This window comes from Urtica dioica, chromosome 4 (assembly GCF_054948205.1).
Source record: "Urtica dioica subsp. dioica isolate 48M chromosome 4, U.dioica_male_clone48M_v1_H2, whole genome shotgun sequence".
Classification (NCBI taxonomy): Eukaryota; Viridiplantae; Streptophyta; class Magnoliopsida; order Rosales; family Urticaceae; genus Urtica; species Urtica dioica.
In genome coordinates, this window is record NC_142759.1 from 1,103,237 (window position 1) to 1,124,339 (window position 21,103).

At 42.7% G+C, this 21,103-nt stretch overlaps 1 protein-coding gene and 1 long non-coding RNA gene across 3 annotated transcripts; both read left to right on the forward strand.

Annotated features, from left to right (window-relative positions):
• The first annotated feature begins 2,272 nt into the window (after positions 1 to 2,272).
• Positions 2,273 to 3,128, forward strand: LOC149399043 (uncharacterized). Of its 2 annotated transcripts, none has more exons than XR_016296367.1 (3): positions 2,273 to 2,328; positions 2,419 to 2,508; positions 2,940 to 3,128. It is a non-coding gene; the product is annotated as an uncharacterized LOC149399043 (long non-coding RNA). The 2 variants fall into 2 exon arrangements; XR_016296368.1 differs by having other exon boundaries at positions 2,924 to 2,946.
• A 46-nt stretch (positions 3,129 to 3,174) lies between these two features.
• On the forward strand, positions 3,175 to 20,757 carry LOC149399044 (putative starch synthase 4, chloroplastic/amyloplastic; the record flags this gene model as incomplete). The annotated part of the gene is made up of 15 exons (XM_089612625.1): positions 3,175 to 3,245; positions 3,492 to 3,626; positions 3,816 to 3,920; positions 4,030 to 4,128; positions 4,257 to 4,386; positions 4,946 to 4,996; positions 5,071 to 5,181; positions 18,162 to 18,274; positions 18,572 to 18,740; positions 19,067 to 19,153; positions 19,531 to 19,602; positions 19,770 to 19,883; positions 20,188 to 20,255; positions 20,353 to 20,443; positions 20,540 to 20,757. Coding segments are annotated over 15 exons (1,536 nt in total), but the record flags the coding sequence as incomplete, so codon positions are not given.
• Between the last annotated feature and the right edge of the window lie 346 nt (positions 20,758 to 21,103).

The following is a 21,103-nucleotide window of genomic DNA, read 5'->3' on the forward strand; positions in this document are numbered from 1 at the left end:
TAATATATTTGTTAGAGCATTTTAGTCCTTAACGCTCTTATTGTCCAAGAAAATTTATTTGTTAAATATAAATTTAACACTTAAACTACTTATAGCATTTCATTAATTAAAATAACTTTAGTTTTGTAAAATAAACTAATGAACTTATACTATGACCATCCTAAAAACACTTAACAATTAAAGCTTTTTAGATCATTATTTTATCTAAATTATAATTTTTAAATTTAATTTTAGTTTTTATATGTGTTTAAAGATGCTCAGGTGTTGAATTATATTTTTTAAATGAATTTGTTTCGAAAAGACTAAAAAAAAAGCTACTAAATCGTTAGAGACCAAAATGCTCTAAATAAATATTTAAGGACCGAAACAGCAGAATCAGAAAAGTTAAAAGACCATTAACGCTAAAAACACCTAAATAATTTTAAGAAGTAAAGTGGTCCTAATTAGAGCAACTCCAATGGTTTAGCATAAGGACTTGCTAGTAAATTATAAAAGATTGGAGCTAATAGCTTCACCATTGGAGCATGATTTGACTATTGGCTTAGTAGAGCAAAGTAGCTCTAATTAGCAAATTAGCTCTAGCAAAAGCAATGGACCCCACATTCATTTGAACCAATGAGAATTAAGTAAAAATTTAATGAAATGTTATTTATATGTGTGATACATAGAGCAAAGAGAAAGAGATTGGCTTAACCATTAAAGATGATTGTTGCTTGAATGAGTTGTAGTTTGAAAAACCTAGGTGGCATATTAAGCTAATGTTACCACTAAAGATGCTCTAAACTGTTTTAGGCAAAATAGTCTATCCCACAAATTTGTTTCCGAAAAGAAGAACGTGTGAGAAAGAGCCTAGATTTCGCGAAGATCGAGGCTCGCCGGAGATTCACCGGTAGCCTCTCACTTCGTCAGAGAGTGACGGTAACGCTCTTCTGATATTCACTCTCATAATCTTTAATGTACCAAGCTCTCTCGCCTTAGGGTTTAAATAGCACACCATGTGTTTGCGAATATAACAACCGTAATAATCAAATCCGTTTCATTTTCACTTGATGTTGGTTCGCTTCTAGCTTCACACTATATATATATATATATATATATATATATTGAAAATTCAGTTACATGCATTTTTTTAATTTTACTCCGTTTTCCTAGTAGGCATTTTTTTTTTTTTTGCTAGTTGTTTGTCTTTGAATTCATCTCCGTTTTCTTCTTTTTTCAATTCGGGTTTGTGAAGACTCTAACAGGCAGCTACGGAGAGTTGAAGAAATTCAAGACCTTGCTCGGCCCAACCACACAAGAGTGATGAAACAACTCAAATTTCTGGCATGTCCCTAAGATCTTCCTTCAACCATACTCGTCGAGATATTTCTGAAACTTCCGACAAAGAGCATCGTTCTCTAATCTCCGGTCGTGAATTTGTCAAGATCCACTCGGCACAAGCAAAGTATTTCACGTTGATCCGCGACATTGACCAATCCAAATTCTCGAGAAGCTTTTACTTGTTAGTGGACGATGATCACGTGTCGGGTTATTTCCGATGCAATGCCCGCAAAAAAGACGAAAAGTGTGAACATTGCGAAGTCAGCGCACCGGTGGATATGTCCGACGAAGCCGAGCTTCCAGCCCCCACTCCAAAGCCGGCTCCGCAGCGGAATATGTCCGCTTCTGGTTCCGGTATATTACTCTCCGTCCCGTCTTTCTCCGCTTATGTATCTCGAGACATTCTATTTTTATAGAATGAAAATTTATACAGGTTTTTTGGTGATGTTGAAGATTCGAGACCTGCTTCGGCCTCGGCGACGAAGAGTAAGCAAGGCGGCCCTGTAAACGGCGGCGCAAGGCATGCCAACGGTTTTCACGGAGAAAGGAAACCGAGTTCTTCAAATGGACACGCGAACCCAAAGGAAACCGGCTCAATAATCATAGATTGCCTTCAACGAGTAGGCCCGATTCAAGGCAGTCGGACTCGAGACGGGCTTAGAGTAGCAACGGAACGGGGCCTGGTCGGCCTCTCAGGCCCAATGGAGGTCTTCCCTCAAAGGCTTCTTCTTCGTCGTCAGTTTCAAGGAGCTCCGTCCCCAATAAGAGGCCTCAACCACCACCAACTTCGAAATCGCAGCCTCCTTCGAGACTGAAACTTCCTTCTCAGTCTCGTCCTTCTTCAAAGTCGCAACATTCTTTGGACTCGCGGCAACCACCACCTTCGGCCTCGAGACAGCATTTGGAGCAGCGCAGGGAATATCAGGGATCGAATAAGCCCAAAATGATCCCTTCTGACGGCAAAGACGAGGGCGAAAATGCCATTAGTATGATCAGACAGATGTTCCGGTAAAACTTCGAGTTCTTCACTACTGTGGTCGGTCGTTGATTGTTAAGATCGATCTCGAGCTGTGAATAATGATTTGGACAACTTTTCAGGTACAACCCCAATAAGTTTGCCAACCGCGATGATGATCTTAGTGACATGGAGGCCAACTTTCACGACATCATGAGAGAGGAAAAGAGAAGGTGATTCCTTTCTTTCTAAATCCTAAAATTCCATTATTTTCTCGACTTTTTAGGATAATTAGCAACTGAACCATTATGCGAGTGGGCATTTTTAGTCCCCTTATCTAATTATATTCGAAAAATAATCCTTGAACTATTGATTTTGTTGCATTTAGCCATTTAAATAAAATAAAAAATAATTATCGACAAGTTTTGTTTGTCTATTATTTACTATCTTATTATTATTACGATACAAAACTGACCATGGCTTCCCTTCTTTCCACTAAAAATACTAGAATTTTGCCAAAATAAAATTAGCTTAGGATCAAAATAACCACTTTAATAGTTGATGGTCTTATTTTAGCTTATATAAAAACCGTACTTTTTGTTGTTGTTGCAAAACTTGGTGGTATTGAAATGAATTTGGATGATGAAGTGGTGTGTGAATGCAGTGAGAGAGCCAGAAGAGCAGAGGACGAGGAGCAACTTCGTCTGATTCAAGAAGAAGAGAAAAGGGAACGCTTGGCCAAGATGAAAAAACAGAGGAGACATTAGAAGAAGACTCTAATCTTAGTTTTGACACATTTAGGATTTTATATCTCAGATTTGTTTTGTTTTTTTGGGTCATTATTATTTTTGACTGGTAAGTTATAAGTGGATTGTAGAGTTGGTCTACACGATGTTTTTTCCGGCGTTCGTGAAGGGAATGATGTCGAGTTTCTAGAAGCACTCCGTCGGTTCTTGGACAGAAGCAAAAGGTACACACATTATTTTTTTTTTCTAGATGTTTAATTGGATTTCGGACCCGGAGTGTCACATGCTTTTGATCATGAAAGATTCTCTTTGGCATCAAATGATTTTAGAAAGTATCTTATTTCATGGATGGAATTTTATAAATTAATGAACTAATATTATTGCCTTGATGAATCGTACGCTAGAATATCACTTTTCATGCTTTCCTTCCCCGGTTCTATTAATAATTTTTATTTTTATTCTCGACCCAGAAATGCATTCCATGTTGTCCACATATGCACTGAAATGGAACCATTGGTTTCTGTTGGATGTTTGGGATCTTATGTGACGGGATTATCGCGAGCCTTGCAGAGAAAGGGTCATCTCGTGGAGGTTATATTACCCAAGTAATCAACATACTTTTTATTTTTTAATCTTGTTCTTTAAGTGTCTTTGGTGCACTAGATATCCAAATTTACAAAAGGTTGGCTATTTAGCAGTTCTTAGACTTTTGGTGGCTTATTTGGCTAATTTTTTTATTTTTGTGAGATGTTTTTAAAAATTTATTCCCAATGACAACTTTGCACTGGACATAGGTATGAGAGCCTGGACCTAGAAGCAGTTCAAGGGCTACGTGAAATCGATGCGGATTCTTGTTCATACTTTAACGGCCAATTACATGAGAACAGAATTTGGAATGGGTTAGTAGAGCTCATTTTTTTTTTCTTCTCATGGGACATTGTAAGAAACTATGTATTAAACACCAACAAAATATTTACTTTTTATTTTTATTTGTTTTGTTTTTTGCAGTGTTGTTAGTGGTATAGGAGTTACTTTAATTGAACCACGGCTTTACTCTTCCTTCTTCAACCGTGAGCTGATATACGGTTACTCGGACGACTTCGAACGGTTAGAAATAAAACTAATTCGGGTTTATGCTTAGTTCCCCTAAGTCGTTGATATTTTTCACGTCGATGATCTCAATCATACCAACATTTTAACTTTTTATTGTTAAATTCGCCTTTTATGATTCTCAGATTTTCCTATTTTTCGCGTGCTTCTTTGGATTACATATTGAAATCCGGAAAACGGCCCGATGTATTACACATCCACAATTGGGAGACCGCTATCGCTGGACCACTCTTCTGGGATGTCTTTGAAAAGCAGGTTTACCTTTATTAACACAAATGAAGAACTAACGACTTGGATATCAGTTTTTTTAGTACTTGTAACTTTAGATATCAGCTTTAAAAATGTTATGATTAAGCTTGTGAGCAATTGAAATGTTAGATGTGTAAAAGAGTGAAGAGCGGTAGATTATTAGATTGGACGATGAATCCATGAAGAGGTTTATTAGATCCGTTGCTCTCTTTAGTTAAAAAGTTACGGTCTGGGAATGTGATCGGGTTATACAATTACTTGACTAGTTCACATGGAAATGCCAATAAAGACCTTAAGTGAGAATGAGCAACTATTCTCTAGATCATCTTTCAGTTAATAATCCTATATGGAAATTTAAGTTCATGTAAAGGCTATTTATTTTTAAATGTTTTTTTTATATGTCAGATTTTGACGTAAAGCTATTTTATTAGAGAAGCTCTCTCAGTTTTACTTCTGTTCCATATGCGATCTTCAATTCCAACAAATGATCCTTTTAGAAGTGTAATTTTTCTCCCATGATTGTTCGTTCCTTAATTAGTATTTTTTTTTTGTTTATTTATTACAGGGACTAGAAGGTACAAAAATATTGTTCACATGCCAGGACTTAAATCTACAGGCAAGAGCTGTTTCATTTCATGTCCCGCTTCATGTACTCTCGGCATCCCCTTTGACCAATTTTCATACTTATAGTGTGTAGAGAAACCAGAAAAAATAGCATTATGCGGACTTGATCCTCGCAGTCTTCACCGAGCCGATCGTTTGCAAGACAGCGATAAAACTCATCTCGTCAACCTTTTAAAGGTAAAAAATATCACTTTCTTTTTAGTTATTATTATCTTTTTAATATAAAATCTTTGATTATAGTCACCTTGCTAGCTCTCTTATTTATAAGGCCGAAATATATAGTTTGGCCTGCAAGTTTCATCAGAAAAAGTCCAATTCATGCACCATTTCTATCTTGGGTCAAAACTGTATCAGTGATAGGTGCGTTTATCACGCGTAAAACTCCTATTTCCCGAACCGAAAACCGACGAGTCCTCAAGTATTTTAATGGTTTTTAGTAGGTTTTTGAGTAATTTCAGGTTCAGAGGAGCATTAGAGCATCTACAATCAATTTCGTGGAAAGATGATGAGATTCGGAGTAAAAATGGTCAAAATGGAGTCAAAATTGAGATGGGCAAGAAACTTGGCGACTACGCGCGCCGCGCGCCCTCCACCGCGCGCCGCGGGAAGACAGGATCCGAGACCGCGCGCCGCGTGCCTCTAGTCGCGCGCCGCGCATACGGGAACACAAATCACGAAATCGCACAGAGTCTTATGCGCGGAGCGCGCATAACCTGGAGCTGAGTCCGCGCGCCGCGCGCCTTTGGAATACTGGAATAGGAAATTAGCGATTTTTGAAGATTTTTGAAGATTTTTGACCCTTGGATCGAATTGGAAGGCTCAGATCACTCCGAAAAACACACACTCAGGGCTAAAAACGCCTCTTGTAACCTAATTAACTCATTTTGGTTTGGTTTTAGTTTTTTACTTTTTTTTGCTGCACTTTTCTTTGGAGAACTTTTGTTTGGGAGCGAAGTTGAGTCGACGATCCGACGAACAAGCAACCGAGAACTCCCGTTTTTAATAGTTTTTCTTTCTTTCCCTTACTCTCCATTACGTTTATTTCTCAATTAATTGAAAGTTTCATTCTTCCCGTCATGAATCTCATAGTGTTTTTCTTATTGATGATTATGTTGATTATTGTTTTGATCACTATGTTGTTAACTATGGATTCCGTTAGAGGCTAGATTTTTAGCGGGGTTGCGATGTAGCCGGACTAAATTGGGTTAGGGGGTTTCGTGAGGGTGAAATTATGTTGTGATTTGCTCGATTATTCATGCTTGTGTGGATGTGTTCTTAATGCGTTCTTTAGATTGACCATCTTTAGGATTGTTTTTAGGAGTTTTCGATCACTCGAGAGAGGGTGAAAACTCATGCTCATAATCCATGCTTCGTTTTGTTCTTAGGTTGCTAGACGGCTTAAGCTTAATGTAATCGTTTGAATTCTCGTGTTTATTGCTCGTGATTGTTTTAATAGGATTAGAGGCCGAGAGGATATATAATACGTCAATTGCGTAGGTTGCTAGATCACTCGAGAGAGGCTAGTAATAGCTTAGGGAGAATGAGATTAGCATGAGTAGAGTAGGTCAAGTTGTAGGAACCCGAAACCCCCGAGTCTTAATTTTCCGGTGAAGTCGTGACCTCCATTTTTCTCTTATTTGAAGTTTCGTGTTAAATTTCCGTTGCTGCTTTGTTATTTTTATTGTAGTTAATTTTTGCACCTCCCATCTTAATATAGTGAAATCAATTTGCTTTAGGTTGTTTAACGTCGCTAGAGTAACTAGTCTCTGTGGGATCGATATCCGTTACTTACGTAACACTATTACTTGTTCGATACGCCCACTTGCGTGCTAGTTATAAAAATATCGCAACAAGTTTTTGGCGCCGTTGCCGGGGACTTTTTACAATAGCGTCGAAAAACAATCTTCTTTGCCATTTGATTTCGTTACGCATTTCCTAACTTTGCGTGTCATTTTCTCTGTTTTGAAGGTGGATGCGGAGTGAGGGAACATCAAACCTCGTTCCACTAAATCTTGAAATCGAAAAGTTTTGCAAGACGAACAGAAAGCAAACAAAGGAACGAGCAATGGGAGATAGAGCGAACAACGTGGCGAACGAAGAGCCTAAGACCCTATTCCAATATGGGTTACCACCGGCCGACGCCGCGCAATCGGCAATCGCTCTCCCGGCTCTTGCGGGTAACCAGAATTTCGAGATCAAGACCGGCATAATACACATGGTCCAAGCGAATCAATTCTTTGGATCACCGGCCGAAGACCCGCAAGACCATCTGACTAACTTCGTCGAGATCGCAAACACGTTCAAGCTCCACAACGTGTTCGACGAAGCCATCCGCCTCCGCCTCTTCCCGTTTTCACTACGGGACCAAGCCAAGATGTGGCTAAACTCCCTCCCACCGGGTTCCATCACCTCGTGGGCCGACCTGCGCGTCAAATTCATCTCAAAGTTTTTCCCGTTCGAGAAGATGCACAAGAGACGCAACGAGATCCATTCGTTTGCCCAATACGAAGGGGAGTCATTGTTTGAAGCATTGGGGGGCTTCAAGGAGTTAGAGAGGAGGTGTCCCAATCATGGCATCCAAGGGTGGATGATGGTGCAGATTTTCTATGACGGTCTCTCACCATCGTCTCGCACCCTAGTCAACACGGCCGCTGGAGGGTCGTTCTTTCAGAAGACAGAGGAGGAAGCTCACAGCATTCTCGAGGAGCTGGCCTACAACAACGATCAATGCCCGTCCGAGCGGTGCATCTTGAAGAATATGCCAGTCACTCCCGAGATGGAGCTGATGAAGGGACTGGCAGCACAGGTGGCGGATCTTACAAAGTCAGTCCAGGGACAGAAGGCCTCCGTTCAAGCCGTGCACACCCCTGAAGTCTGTTTCTGGTGCAATGGGCAACACAATAGTGACGAGTGCGCTTATGGGGACAACGGCCAACAGGCCAACTTCATCAACAACAGGCCGCCCCAGAACAACTACAATTAAGGCCCAAGGAACAACTACCAGAATGAGGGATGGAGAGGTCCCCAAAACAACATACCTATGCAACCCGCGCCTCAAGCCCAGCCTCGTCCGCCACAGAATCAGCCCCGACCACCGCCATACCAGCCTCCTCCATTTCGGGCGTACAAGGGCGAGACCAACCTAGAGGAGCTCATCGCCAACTTTGCCACGTCAACGACCGCCTTCATAAACTCCACCACCGAGTTTATGCACGAAACGAAGACGTCTCTCTCGAACCAATCGGCGCAGATCCGAAATCTTGAGACGCAAATGGGGCAACTGTCGACCGCGGTGAACTCACGACCTCAGGGAACGCTTCCGAGCAACACCGACATCAACCCCATGTCACAGGTCAATGCCATCACACTCAGAAGCGGACAAGTGATTGACAACTCCGGCAAGAAGAAGGAGAATGTGGAGAAAGAAAAGTCCCTCGTTTCGATGCCCCAAGCCACGCCACCGCCGGCGAGCGCTCCAGCTCCAACAAGCACGCCAAAGTTGCCGTTTCCTCAGAGGCAGAAAGAAGGGAAACTCGACCACCAATTCAGCAAGTTCCTCGAGGTATTCAAGCAGCTTCAGATAAATATCTCGTTTGCTGACGCTCTTGAGTAGATGCCGACGTACGCCAAGTTCCTGAAGGACATCCTCTCGAAAAAGAGGAAAATAAAGGACTGCAGCACGATCACCCTCACCGAAGAGTGCTCCGCCATCATTCAGAGGAAGTTGCCGGTGAAAATGAAGGATCCAGAGAGTTTCATCGTCCCGTGTGCTATCGGGAACACCTTCTTTGAGCGAGCACTATGCGACTTGGGAGCGAGCATCAACCTGATGCCGTACTCTATATTCAAGAAGCTCGGCATCGGAGAGGTAACACCGACCCGAATCACGCTCCAGATGGCGGACAGGTCCATCGTATACCCGCGGGGAGTGATCGAGGATCTATTGGTCAAAGTCGACAAGTTCATCTTCCCCGCCGATTTCGTGGTGCTCGACATGGAGGAAGACCGCGACGTCCCAATCATCCTAGGGCGGCCATTCCTCGCCACAGGAGGAGCTCTCATCGACGTTCAGAAAGGAGAGCTAAAATTGAGGGTGCAAGACGAAGAGGTGGTGTTCAACGTGTTCAACGCCATAAAATACCCGAGGGCTAGCGACGATGTCTTCCGGATCGACGTTTGTAATTCCATCATCACCGACTTCTCTCACCGATTCGAGGACCCTCTCGAGGTAAGTTTGCTAAACTCTATTGATTTCACTAACGAGTTTGATGAATGTGAAGCTTTAGAGCACGTGGAGTACATGAACGCAGCCATGCCATACCGACGCAACTCGATCGCGAATTTGGGGGAGAGCCAACCTCGAGTGCCTCCGTCCATTCAACAGCCCCCAAAACTCGAGTTAAAAGAATTACCGGCACATCTCCGTTACGCATACTTAGGCGCAGGCTCAACCCTTCCGGTGATCATCTCGAATCACCTCACCAAGGGAGAAGAAGAAAGGCTGCCCGTGGCGCTACGCAAGCACAAGGGAGCGATCGGGTGGACACTCTCGGACATCAAAGGGATCAGCCCCTCCTATTGCGTTCATCGCATACTCTTGGAGGACGGGCATCGTCCCTCGGTGGAGCACCAAAGACGCCTCAATCCGGCGATGAAGGAGGTCGTCAGGAAAGAGATCCTGAAGTGGCTCGATGTCGGGATCATTTACCCGATCTCCGACAGCGCATGGGTAAGTCCGGTGCAATGCGTTCCGAAGAAAGGCGGAATGACGGTGGTGAGAAACGACAACAACGAGCTCATTTCCACTTGGACGGTGACCGGGTACAGAATCTGCATGGACTACCGCAAGCTCAACAACGCCACGCGCAAAGACCACTTCCCACTTCCTTTCATCGATCAGATGCTCGACCGTCTCGCAGGGCACAGGTATTATTGTTTTCTTGATGGTTATTCAGGTTATAACCAGATCACGATCGCACCAGAGGATCAGGAGAAGACCACCTTTACATGCCCTTATGGCACTTTCGCCTTCAAGCGAATGCCGTTTGGGCTATGTAACGCACCAGCCACGTTCCAAAGATGCATGATGGCCATCTTCTCCGACATGGTGGAGAAAACAATTGAGGTTTTTATGGACGATTTTTCTGTATTTGGCCCTACATTTGATCAATGTTTGGAGAATTTGTCTCAGGTGCTTAATAGGTGTGAAGAAACTAACCTCGTGCTTAACTGGGAGAAGTGCCATTTCATGGTACAAGAAGGCATCGTGCTAGGCCACAGAGTCTCGAAGGATGGGCTAGAGGTGGACCGGGCGAAAATTTCCACAATCGAGAAGCTACCACCGCCAACTTCGGTCAAGAGAGTGAGGAGTTTTCTGGGGCATGCCGGCTTCTATAGGCGCTTCATCAAAGACTTCTCCAAAATAACGAAGACATTATGCGGATTACTCGAGAAAGACACCAAGTTCTCATTCTCCACCGAGTGCTTAGAGGCCTTCAACTCCCTCAAGCAGAGACTCAGCACCGCCCCGATCATCAGCGCCCCAGACTGGAGTCTCCCGTTCGAGATCATGAGCGACGCCAGCGACCATGCGGTGGGTGCAGTCCTTGGGCAGCGTAAAGACAAGGCTTTCCACGCGATTTACTATGCGAGCCGGACTCTTAACGATGCCCAAGTGAACTACACGACGACGGAGAAGGAGCTTCTGGCGATGGTGTTCGCATTCGACAAGTTCAGACCCTACATCATCGGCAACAAGGTGATTGTCTACACCGACCACGCGGCCATTAGATACCTCATGGAGAAGAAGGACGCCAAACCCCGCCTAATCCGCTGGGTCCTTCTCCTCCAAGAGTTCGACATCGAGGTCAAAGACAAGAAGGGCACAGAGAACCTCGTAGCTGATCACTTATCGAGATTGGAGACTCTCGAGCACGTTCCAGACAAGACGGCACTCATCAACGATGACTTCCCCGACGAAAATCTTTTGGCCGTCCATCAAGTCGTCCTCCCATGGTATGCCGACATCGTGAATTACCTCGTAGGCAAGGTGGTGCCTACCGACCTCGAGACGTACCAGAAGCGGAAATTTCTTTCGGAGGTCCGGAGGTATTACTGGGAGGAGCCGATTCTCTATCGGCAGTGTGCAGACCTGATTGTGAGGAGGTGTGTCCCTGAGGATGAGATGGAGTCGGTTCTGCGACATTGCCATGGCCTCGAATGCGGAGGTCACTTCGGTCCAAACCGCACGGCAGCGAAAGTCCTCCAAAGCGGCTTCTATTGGCCAACGCTCTTCAAAGACAGCCGAGACTTCATTATTGCCTGCGACCGGTGCCAACGAACGGGTAATATTTCTAACCGAAATGAGATGCCACTCACTAACATTTTGGAAATAGAACCGTTCGATGTTTGGGGGATCGATTTCATGGGCCCGTTCCCGTCTTCCTACAACAATAAATACATTCTCCTAGCGGTGGATTATGTCTCAAAATGGCTCGAAGCCAAAGCCACACCAACGAGCGACGGAAAGGTGGTTCTCAAGTTCCTGAAGAGTATCTTCACGAGGTACGATACTCCCCGAGCCATTATTAGCGATGGAGGCTCTCACTTCTGTAACAGGCAATTCGACGCCCTCCTCACCAAATATAGCGTCACTCACCGAAGAGCTTTGGCCTATCATCCTCAAGCTAATGGTCAAGCGGAAGTCTCCAACCGAGAAATCAAGCAAATTTTGGAGAAGACGGTGAGCACCTCGTTGAAAGACTGGGCAAGTAAGCTCGATGACGCACTTTGGGCTTATCGCACGGCATTCAAAACGCCCATTGGTATGTCTCCTTATCACCTAGTCTATGGGAAAGCGTGTCATTTGCCGGTCGAGCTCGAACACAAGGCACTGTGGGCAATGAAGAGGCTCAATTTTGACTATAAAGCTTCGGGGCAACAACGACTTCTCCAACTCAACGCCCTTGACGAGCTCAGACGCGACGCCTACGAGAATGCCAAAATATACAAGGAAAAAACGAAAGCTTGGCACGACAAGCACATAATTCGGAAATAGCTCATTCCGGGCCAACGAGTCCTCCTCTACAACTCACGACTGAAGCTCTTTCCCGGAAAGTTGAAGTCGAGGTGGTCCGGGCCATTCGAGATCGATCAAGTCTACCCTCATGGTTGTGTTGAATTGAAGAACCAAAGAGGCGAAAAATTCAAGGTTAATGGACAGAGGGTTAAGCCCTATTTTGGAGGCGTATTCGAAAGCGAAAAGGCGGTCACTCACATCACCGCAATTCCATGAAGAAAACAAAACACGGTACCCCGTCAAGCTATTGACGTTAACTAAAGCGCTAATCGGGAGGCAACCCGACTTTCTTTCGTCGCATTTTCATATATTTTTTTTTTTTACTTATTTGATCGAACCCAGTTTTTTTTTAATTTTTATTTGTGTGTTAGTTTTCCAGTAAAAAAAAAATCGCACAACGCGCGCCGCGGGATATACACTGCGCGGCGCGCGGACGGAACTTTCGGCTTTTCCCACTCACAGAGTCATATGCGCGCTCCGCGCGTAAGCCGAATCTCCATCTGCGCGGCGCGAGGAATCACATACGCGGCGCGAGGAGGACATGCAGGCGCGCGCCGCGGGATCCAGTACGCGCGGCGCGCGAAACGAAATTTTTTTCGCCCAAAGTCACAGAGTAATATGCGCGCTCCACGCGTATGTCAAGACCCAGGTCCGCGCGGCGCGCGGACCCGCGTAAGTGAATTTATTAAAGGCTTTTTGGCAGTTTTTTTTAAAAAAATTCTCTCAACCCCAATTCCTCTCGAACCCTAACCCCATTCTCATCAAATTTCGACCCCCACAATCATATAAACACAAAATTTTATCATCACTCGTCCTACATTTGATTTCTCTTCATCAATTCGTGTGTGTTGAATTTATTTTTTGGGTGTTCTTCATCTCTACATCCTCTCAATCCCCTACACTTCAAGGTATGAATCTCTATCTCGATTTTTTTTCTGTGTTAGGTTGATGATTTCGTGTTATTAGAGAGTAAATTTGAGAATGTGGCTATAGGAATGGTTAAGATACTCTTCATGACTCACGTTTTTATCGTAAAATTGGCATGCACTCTAGGTGTTCGATGAAATACCCGAACGAACGTTCAAGTGAAAAAGTGAAAAATTTACGTACGATTACGGGTCAATACGTACGGGGATGAGTTGTGAATATGTTTGGGGGTAAAAATGGGTAATAGGCATTCCTCATAATTTCTTCGACTCATTTTCCGTCGTGTTTTGCAGATGCAACGAGCTTCGACATCAAGAGTCAACCCCAAACGTGTCCGTCGGTCGGGGGCGGCGTTGCCTCGGCCATCGACACTATTGGAGGGTGCCGGCGAGGTTTGGGACGCCATATCGAAGAAGGGACTCATCGCTGAGCGGGTGCTTGCACCCAATCAACTGTGCGGGAATATGTTGGCACAAATCCGGGGACTCCACTGGGAGAAACTGTGCAATATAGAGACGCCGGCATCACCGAAGTTGGTGCGCGAGTTCTACGCCAATCTCTCCGTCACGGAGGGAAACTTTGTCAAGGTGCGTAATGTGGTGGTCAACATCTCCGCACCGGCGCTCAACGATTATCTTGGGATCCCAGAACCCGAGAATGACGACTATGCCGACCTGTGCTTGTATCCATAATGGGAGGAGTGGATTCGCATCCTCGCCCATCCCGGAGCCACCTACAAGACGAAAGTGGTGCATGGCCAGGTAGTCCTGAGCCACCTCCCGATATCGAGCCTAAACCGTTACACAAAGGCGTGGCAGCACTTCATCTGCGCCACGATCCTTCCTAATCTGCGGGAGCACACAGTGGACCTTCAACGCCTGGCTCTATTGGTGTGCATCGTCACCGGGAAAGGCGTCAACATCGGAAAAATCTTGAAAGAGAGATTTGTGTTCTGCGCAAATCGCGACACCGATGTCACGCTCGGCAATGGGGGGCTCATCACACAGCTCTACCTCAACGAGGGACTGCGAATTCCGGCCTCCGAGACGCGAGAAAAATTGGGGGACCCAATCGACGACCGGAAGATCATGAGCCTAAAGCAGTGGAAGCACGGAGCTGCACATCCGGACGGGCGCGGGTTCATCGACATTCCCGAGCAGTACCAAGGCAACCCCGATGCCCTTTTCTTGGATGCCCCCGACGAAGTTCCACCCCCGGTCGCGACAAATGAAGCGCCCGCCACCGGCTACAACGAAGTATTGGCCATGATGAATCGGTTCGACCACCACTTGGGTCGAATCGACCAGAGCATCGACTCACTGGGCCAGTGCTATAACGCCATTGGGAGCTTCCTCACCGACTTCGGTCAACGACAACGCGACAGAGACGAGTTCCACCAAAACGTCTACAACACGTGGACATCGCAGCAAAGCTTCTCCGTCTCTCAAGCCGGAACACATCATGACGCCCCGATCTACCCGGCATACCCACAGCACCTCATGGCACCATACCCGACATATCCTCCGTGGGAGCCCAACATCTACGCCCCCCGCGATCCCGACGAGGACGATGACCATGGCCGCGACGAGTAGGGGCGCTCGACCACCCCCACAAAGGTACGTTCCTCCACCCCTGTTTTTGCATCGATACATTGAGGACAATGTAGGTTTTGAGTTTGGGGGGGGGGGGGGGGGGGGTTTGTTTGTCTTGCGGGGGTGTTTTTCTCTGTATACTAGTAGTTAAATTTTTGGTTTTCATGTTTTTTAGGATAATTGATAGAAATTGGTGTTTTGACTGCTTTGATTGACTCGTTAAATGTTTGCCGATGATATGGATAGTCTTGAGCTTTAGGCATTAGAAAAGATCTGTGAATTACCAAGTAAGAAAGAATCTGACTGAGTCTGTGTATGGTCTAAACCCGAATAATGTTTGTCTCAATGCTTAGCTGAACTTGAGTAGTCGCCTAACTAGTCCTAAGAAGTGACCACCGAACACACTAAGAACCTTTTCGGACCCCTAGTCGAGGCGAAATTGAGCGCATACTGATCTGGTGAGAGTGATATAGGCATTAGGAATAACCCTTCGAGCCAAAAAGCCGACCCGGAAACAGGTATCAAGTAGAACCCACTCACAAAAAGCCGAACATTTTATCCTCTCTTGATACTTAGTCAGAAAAAGCCGAGCCAATAAGTTCGAAATCCCACAAAGAACCCACATTAACTTTAGCGACTCCTGAGTGATATCTTTGAGTGAATTTTGTTGACCCTTGTGTGATATATGCTCTAACCCCACTCTTTGTGTTTGTTAGGTTGCCTTTTTAGACACCACGCCGGTGATTTATTTGGTTATATTTTGGAAAAAAAAATAAAAATAAAAAATAAAACAACGTGCCTATGTGAGTTATTTGTAGTTATGGCGTGGTGGTCTATGTTATTTTGAAGAGTGTGGTCGGGGTCGAGTCAAAGTTTGGGGGATTTGGGGAAGAAAGGCTAAAGAGGTAAGATGTTCTCGATAGGCATTTTCAAAGCCAAGAACATTGAGAAAAGTGAGTGAGTGAAGACAAAGGGGGAAGTTTTGGTGAGGATGGAGTCGCTAAGGGTAATGTCAAAACCACTAAAAATCCGTTTTCCCACCCGAACCTAAGCCTGAACATTACAAGCCGCTAAGACCTATTGACAAGCCAGGAAGGACGTGTGTGCATTAGTGGAGATCAAGGGGGAAGAGAAGGCGTATGGTGTGTCGAATCGAAGATTTTGTCAAGACAAATAAAACGATTCTTGTGATTGCATCTTAGGATTGGGAGGGTCACGAGACTTGGGAAGCAAAAGTTACTTGAGATAAAACAACATTGCAAACGGTGAGGGCTAACACGTATTCGTAAGGATTCTTTTAAACTTGGTAGTTGACTTGGAGTTTTTTTTTTTTTTTTTTTTTTGAGAAAAGCTGTCACTTGGACTTAGATTAAGGCATGTTTGCAAGTGTGATTTCCCACATGTCGGGAGGAACACTGTAAGACCAGTAGACATAAGAGTCATAATGAAGGGCCATTTTAGCCAGATTGTGAGCAATTTGATTACACTCTCGTGGGGTGTGAGAGATACTAAAAAAAGATAAATCATGTGATAGGAGCCGGATGTCGTCGAGGACGAGACCGAGTTCGTTTGCCGGAGAGTTGTTGTGACGGAGGAGTTTCGCTAGGGATTCGCAGTCTGTTTGGACCGCCACGCTGTTGATGCCAAAATCGCGACAATGTAAGTCTAGGAGTTGACTTGGAGTTTAAAACCACAGATGTCTATGTCAATGTAAGTCTAGAGGTTAGAAGTTGAGGCAAGCATGAGTCGATCAGTGTAGTCAAGGCATTGAAATTTACCAATTTTAGTCGGGTTAACTTCTTTTGCGTAATTTTAGGTATCTTTTTGTTTCTTTTGTTACTTGAGGACAAGTAACGGTTTAAGTTTGGGGGGATTTGATAGGTGCGTTTATCACGCGTAAAACTCCTATTTCCCGAACCGAAAACCGACGAGTCCTCAAGTATTTTAATGGTTTTTAGTAGGTTTTTGAGTAATTTCAGGTTCAGAGGAGCATTAGAGCATCTACAATCAATTTCGTGGAAAGATGATGAGATTCGGAGTAAAAATGGTCAAAATGGAGTCAAAATTGAGATGGGCAAGAAACTTGGCGACTACGCACGCCGCGCGCCCTCCACCGCGCGCCGCGGGAAGACAGGATCCGAGACCGCGCGCCGCGTGCCTCTAGTCGCGCGCCGCGCATACGGGAACACAAATCACGAAATCGCACAGAGTCTTATGCGCGGAGCGCGCATAACCTGGAGCTGAGTCCGCGCGCCGCGCGCCTTTGGAATACTGGAATAGGAAATTAGCGATTTTTGAAGATTTTTGACCCTTGGATCGAATTGGAAGGCTCAGATCACTCCGAAAAACACACACTCAGGGCTAAAAACGCCTCTTGTAACCTAATTAACTCATTTTGGTTTGGTTTTAGTTTTTTACTTTTTTTTGCTGCACTTTTCTTTGGAGAACTTTTGTTTGGGAGCGAAGTTGAGTCGACGATCCGACGAACAAGCAACCGAGAACTCCCGTTTTTAATAGTTTTTCTTTCTTTCCCTTACTCTCCATTACGTTTATTTCTCAATTAATTGAAAGTTTCATTCTTCCCGTCATGAATCTCATAGTGTTTTTCTTATTGATGATTATGTTGATTATTGTTTTGATCACTATGTTGTTAACTATGGATTCCGTTAGAGGCTAGATTTTTAGCGGGGTTGCGATGTAGCCGGACTAAATTGGGTTAGGGGGTTTCGTGAGGGTGAAATTATGCTGTGATTTGCTCAATTGTTCATGCTTGTGTGGATGTGCTCTTAATGCGTTCTTTAGATTGGCCATCTTTAGGTTTGTTTTTAGGAGTTTTCGATCACTCGAGAGAGGGCGAAAACTCATGCTCATAATTCATGCTTCGTTTTGTTCTTAGGTTGCTAGACGGCTTAAGCTTAATGTAATCGTTTGAATTCTCGTGTTTATTGCTCGTGATTATTTTAATAGGATTAGAGACCGAGAGGATATATAATACGTCAATTGCGTAGGTTGCTAGATCACTCGAGAGAGGCTAGTAATAGCTTAGGGAGAATGAGATTAGCATGAGTAGAGTAGGTCAAGTTGTAGGAACCCGAAACCCCCGAGTCTTAATTTTCCGGTGAAGTCGTGACCCCCATTTTTCTCTTATTTGAAGTTTCGTGTTAAATTTCCGATGCTGCTTTGTTATTTTTATTGTAGTTAATTTTTGCACCTCTCATCTTAATATAGTGAAATCAATTTGCTTTTGGTTGTTTAACGTCGCTAGAGTAACTAGTCTCTGTGGGATCGATATCCGTTACTTACGTAACACTATTACTTGTTCGATACGTCCATTTGCGTGCTAGTTATAAAAATATCGCAACAATCAGAGAACACAGTATGCAGAACTTTGATAACACAGTTGATTGAAACATATATCTCTATATTGACGAGCAATTTCTTTTCCTTCCACAATGGTTCTCACGTTTTTATTTAATTGTTTTTAACGTTATTACATGCCAAGAGTTCTTTAGCCTCGTGTCATGTCTTGAGTTTTCCCGCGTTGTATTATAAGTTTTCAGGGTGGAATTGTGTATGCCAATAAAGTGGTGGTAATAATGTCGTCAATGCATTCGAAAAGCAAGATTATTCAGAGTCTTAGTCATGGCTTGGAATCTACTTTGAATGCTAACAAGTAAGTTTATAATTCAAAGGCCAATCCTTGAATTTATTCTCAGAATCTTTAGATATATTGGTAAACTTGTATTGTACACTGCTGTTGGAGGACCAAACACTATTCATAGGAAAAAAAATGATTCTTTTTAGGAAAAATGAGTAAAGTGTTAACAAAACCAATAGTTGTTGGACTATTTTACTCAAAATATTTAGTTTCTATATAATCGTGGAAATGTCATTTTATTGCAGAATCACGCCTTTTTTTTGTTCTTCAGAAGATAGATAGGTATATATTAAAATATACCCAATGTTTCAGGGACAAAATTGTTGTTTCTCCTTTTGGATCTGAGAGCTCTACTTGGGATCCTTCCACAGACAACACTCTTCCGGAAAATTACACTGCGGATGACATAACCGGGAAAGCCTCTTGCAAAATCACACTACAACACTACACGGGATTATCTGAGAACACCTCTAATATAGTTGTAAGAATAGTTTATTATTATTATTATTGTTTAGCCTTTGTTTTTTTTAAGAACGGTTTTACTATTTGATAAATTGAAAACCATATACATCATGTTACATCTTTGGCGATTATAATAAAGTCTGAATAAGAAGAAACACTTCTAAATTCGTCTTTTGTTGCTATAAATAAAGCTTTTGAGAACTTCATTTAGATAATATATGTGACTTGTAACAGTTATTTTTACAATATTGAAATTTCTTTTTTTGGAGTTCCCCACGCATATTCTTGTTTATAGTTATTGTTTATTTTTTTACTCATCGACGTGTATTATTGATTCTGTCTTAGGTCGGATGTATTCTCTCCGATGTTTCAGATGTTGATCTGGAAAATCTCAAGGCTGAAATTCAGAGTGCTATCATCAGAGGTGTCCAGGTTGTTACACACATTTTCCACGTTGAAAAATGATTCGCATCGCGGCTTAAATTTTTATTTTAAATCAATATCCAAACTTGTGAGAAAAATTAAACTCACTTTTGCTACTGCCCATCTTTTTTTTTTTTTTTGCATCAAGAGTTACATTTTTTTATAGAAAAAAAAACCTTGTTGATTGGGAACTTTCTAGTACTTCAGTGCACTAGTTGATGCTTTCTTTTACTTCTGTCAAGTACTTTATTTTACATTACATTAGTTTCAGATGCATATTAATTATTGGCGTGATTGTTCTTCTGATGATCATAAAAAGATATGGGCTTTCGTATAATGAGTTGTGACACGTAAAAGCAATTATTTTGTGGTTTTTTCCCTTACAGTTTATCATCATAGGGAATGAGAATTTGTTAAAAACAAACCGACGGCTTCAATCTTTCCAAGAAGAGCTTCAGGTACAAGCTGGACAGGCTAGTTTTTTTCCCCTAGTAATGAAAGCAAGCTTGATTGAAACATCAAAATGTACCTCATTTTATTTTCATTACCTTTTCATGGGGTTTGTTTATCCAGATTTGTATTTCAAGCTGAATTAATTCCATTCGACTAAAAAATATACACGCAGGATGATAATGTACAATTTTGTCTCCAACATAACGAAGCGCTCTCTCATCTGATCTTTGCGGGATCAGACATTATCTTGTGCCAATCATATCACGACCCTGTTTCTCAAGCTCCTGTGAGTCTCTCTCTCTCTCTCTCTCTCTCTCTCTCTCATTAGTGATTATAAGGTAGAAACAGAACCATGTGATACTGAGTCTTGTGGCATAAAATATTTGCCTAGAGATTTTTATGAAACATGTTGAGTTAGACTCTCATAACTTATACCAAGACCCGAAACAAAACCCGTTTACTAAGCTTGATTCTCTTTTGTAAATGTTTTCCTAGGAACCTTATTTGTCTATATATATTCATTTTTATTTTTAAAACCGTTGAATAGCTTGCAATTTCATTTGTTTTTTTCGTTTGTGTTGATAATGTAGCTCAAGGCATTGAGATACGGAGCGGCTCCGCTGGTAATTAACTCCAGTAAAAGCATATTCCGGTATCTCTCTCTCTCTCTCTCTCTCTCTCTCACACACACACACACATCGGAAACAGTAATTGACTATATTGTTCTCTCAATGTTTTTGTGAAGACCTTTCGTCGATCGATCACGACAACGGGACCAATAAATTCTCTCGGTTTATAAGCTCTACATTCAGAGATATGTCCCTTAGCGAAGCTCTTGATGAAATCGTACGCCTTTCTTCAAAGTTTTATGTTGAGTTTTCTTTTTTATAAACTGTGATATAAGAAGTAAAGCTAAATAAATTCGATTGTGTGTTGTAAAAGGAAAAGAAGTCGTCGGAGTGGGATCAGAAGATAATCCAAGGGATGAGAATGGACTTCTCTTGGGACGCCGAGTGCTGTGACATCCATATTTCTACTTATGCAGATCTTAGAAATTTGTAAATAACTACACAATGTATATGAAAAAGCATATATGTGTACATATTTGTTAGTAGTGTTTCATTGCATGTATTTTATCTGGGGTTAGAGTGGGATTTCTATAGACCTTTTTTAATTAAAGTTCAAACAAGTTGTGCTAAAATAGAAGACTATAAATTAATAAAACAAAAATGCTTACATAATAAAACTTGATATTTGCTAGAGAGTAAAATAATACGTAATATTCTTAACTATGAGCTGAAAATTGGCTAATTTGTTACAAAGTAGACTACCAAGAATATTTAATAAATAAAAAAATAAAAAATTTCAAGTAGTTAGTTTTTTTTTCTTAAAATAAAATAAAATAAAAGAAGGCCAAAAACAGTATAATGAAGAACAATATTTCCATAAAATGATAAAAAAATTGCATGACAGTTTGAAAATGAAAAATTAAACTTTAGCCTCGGT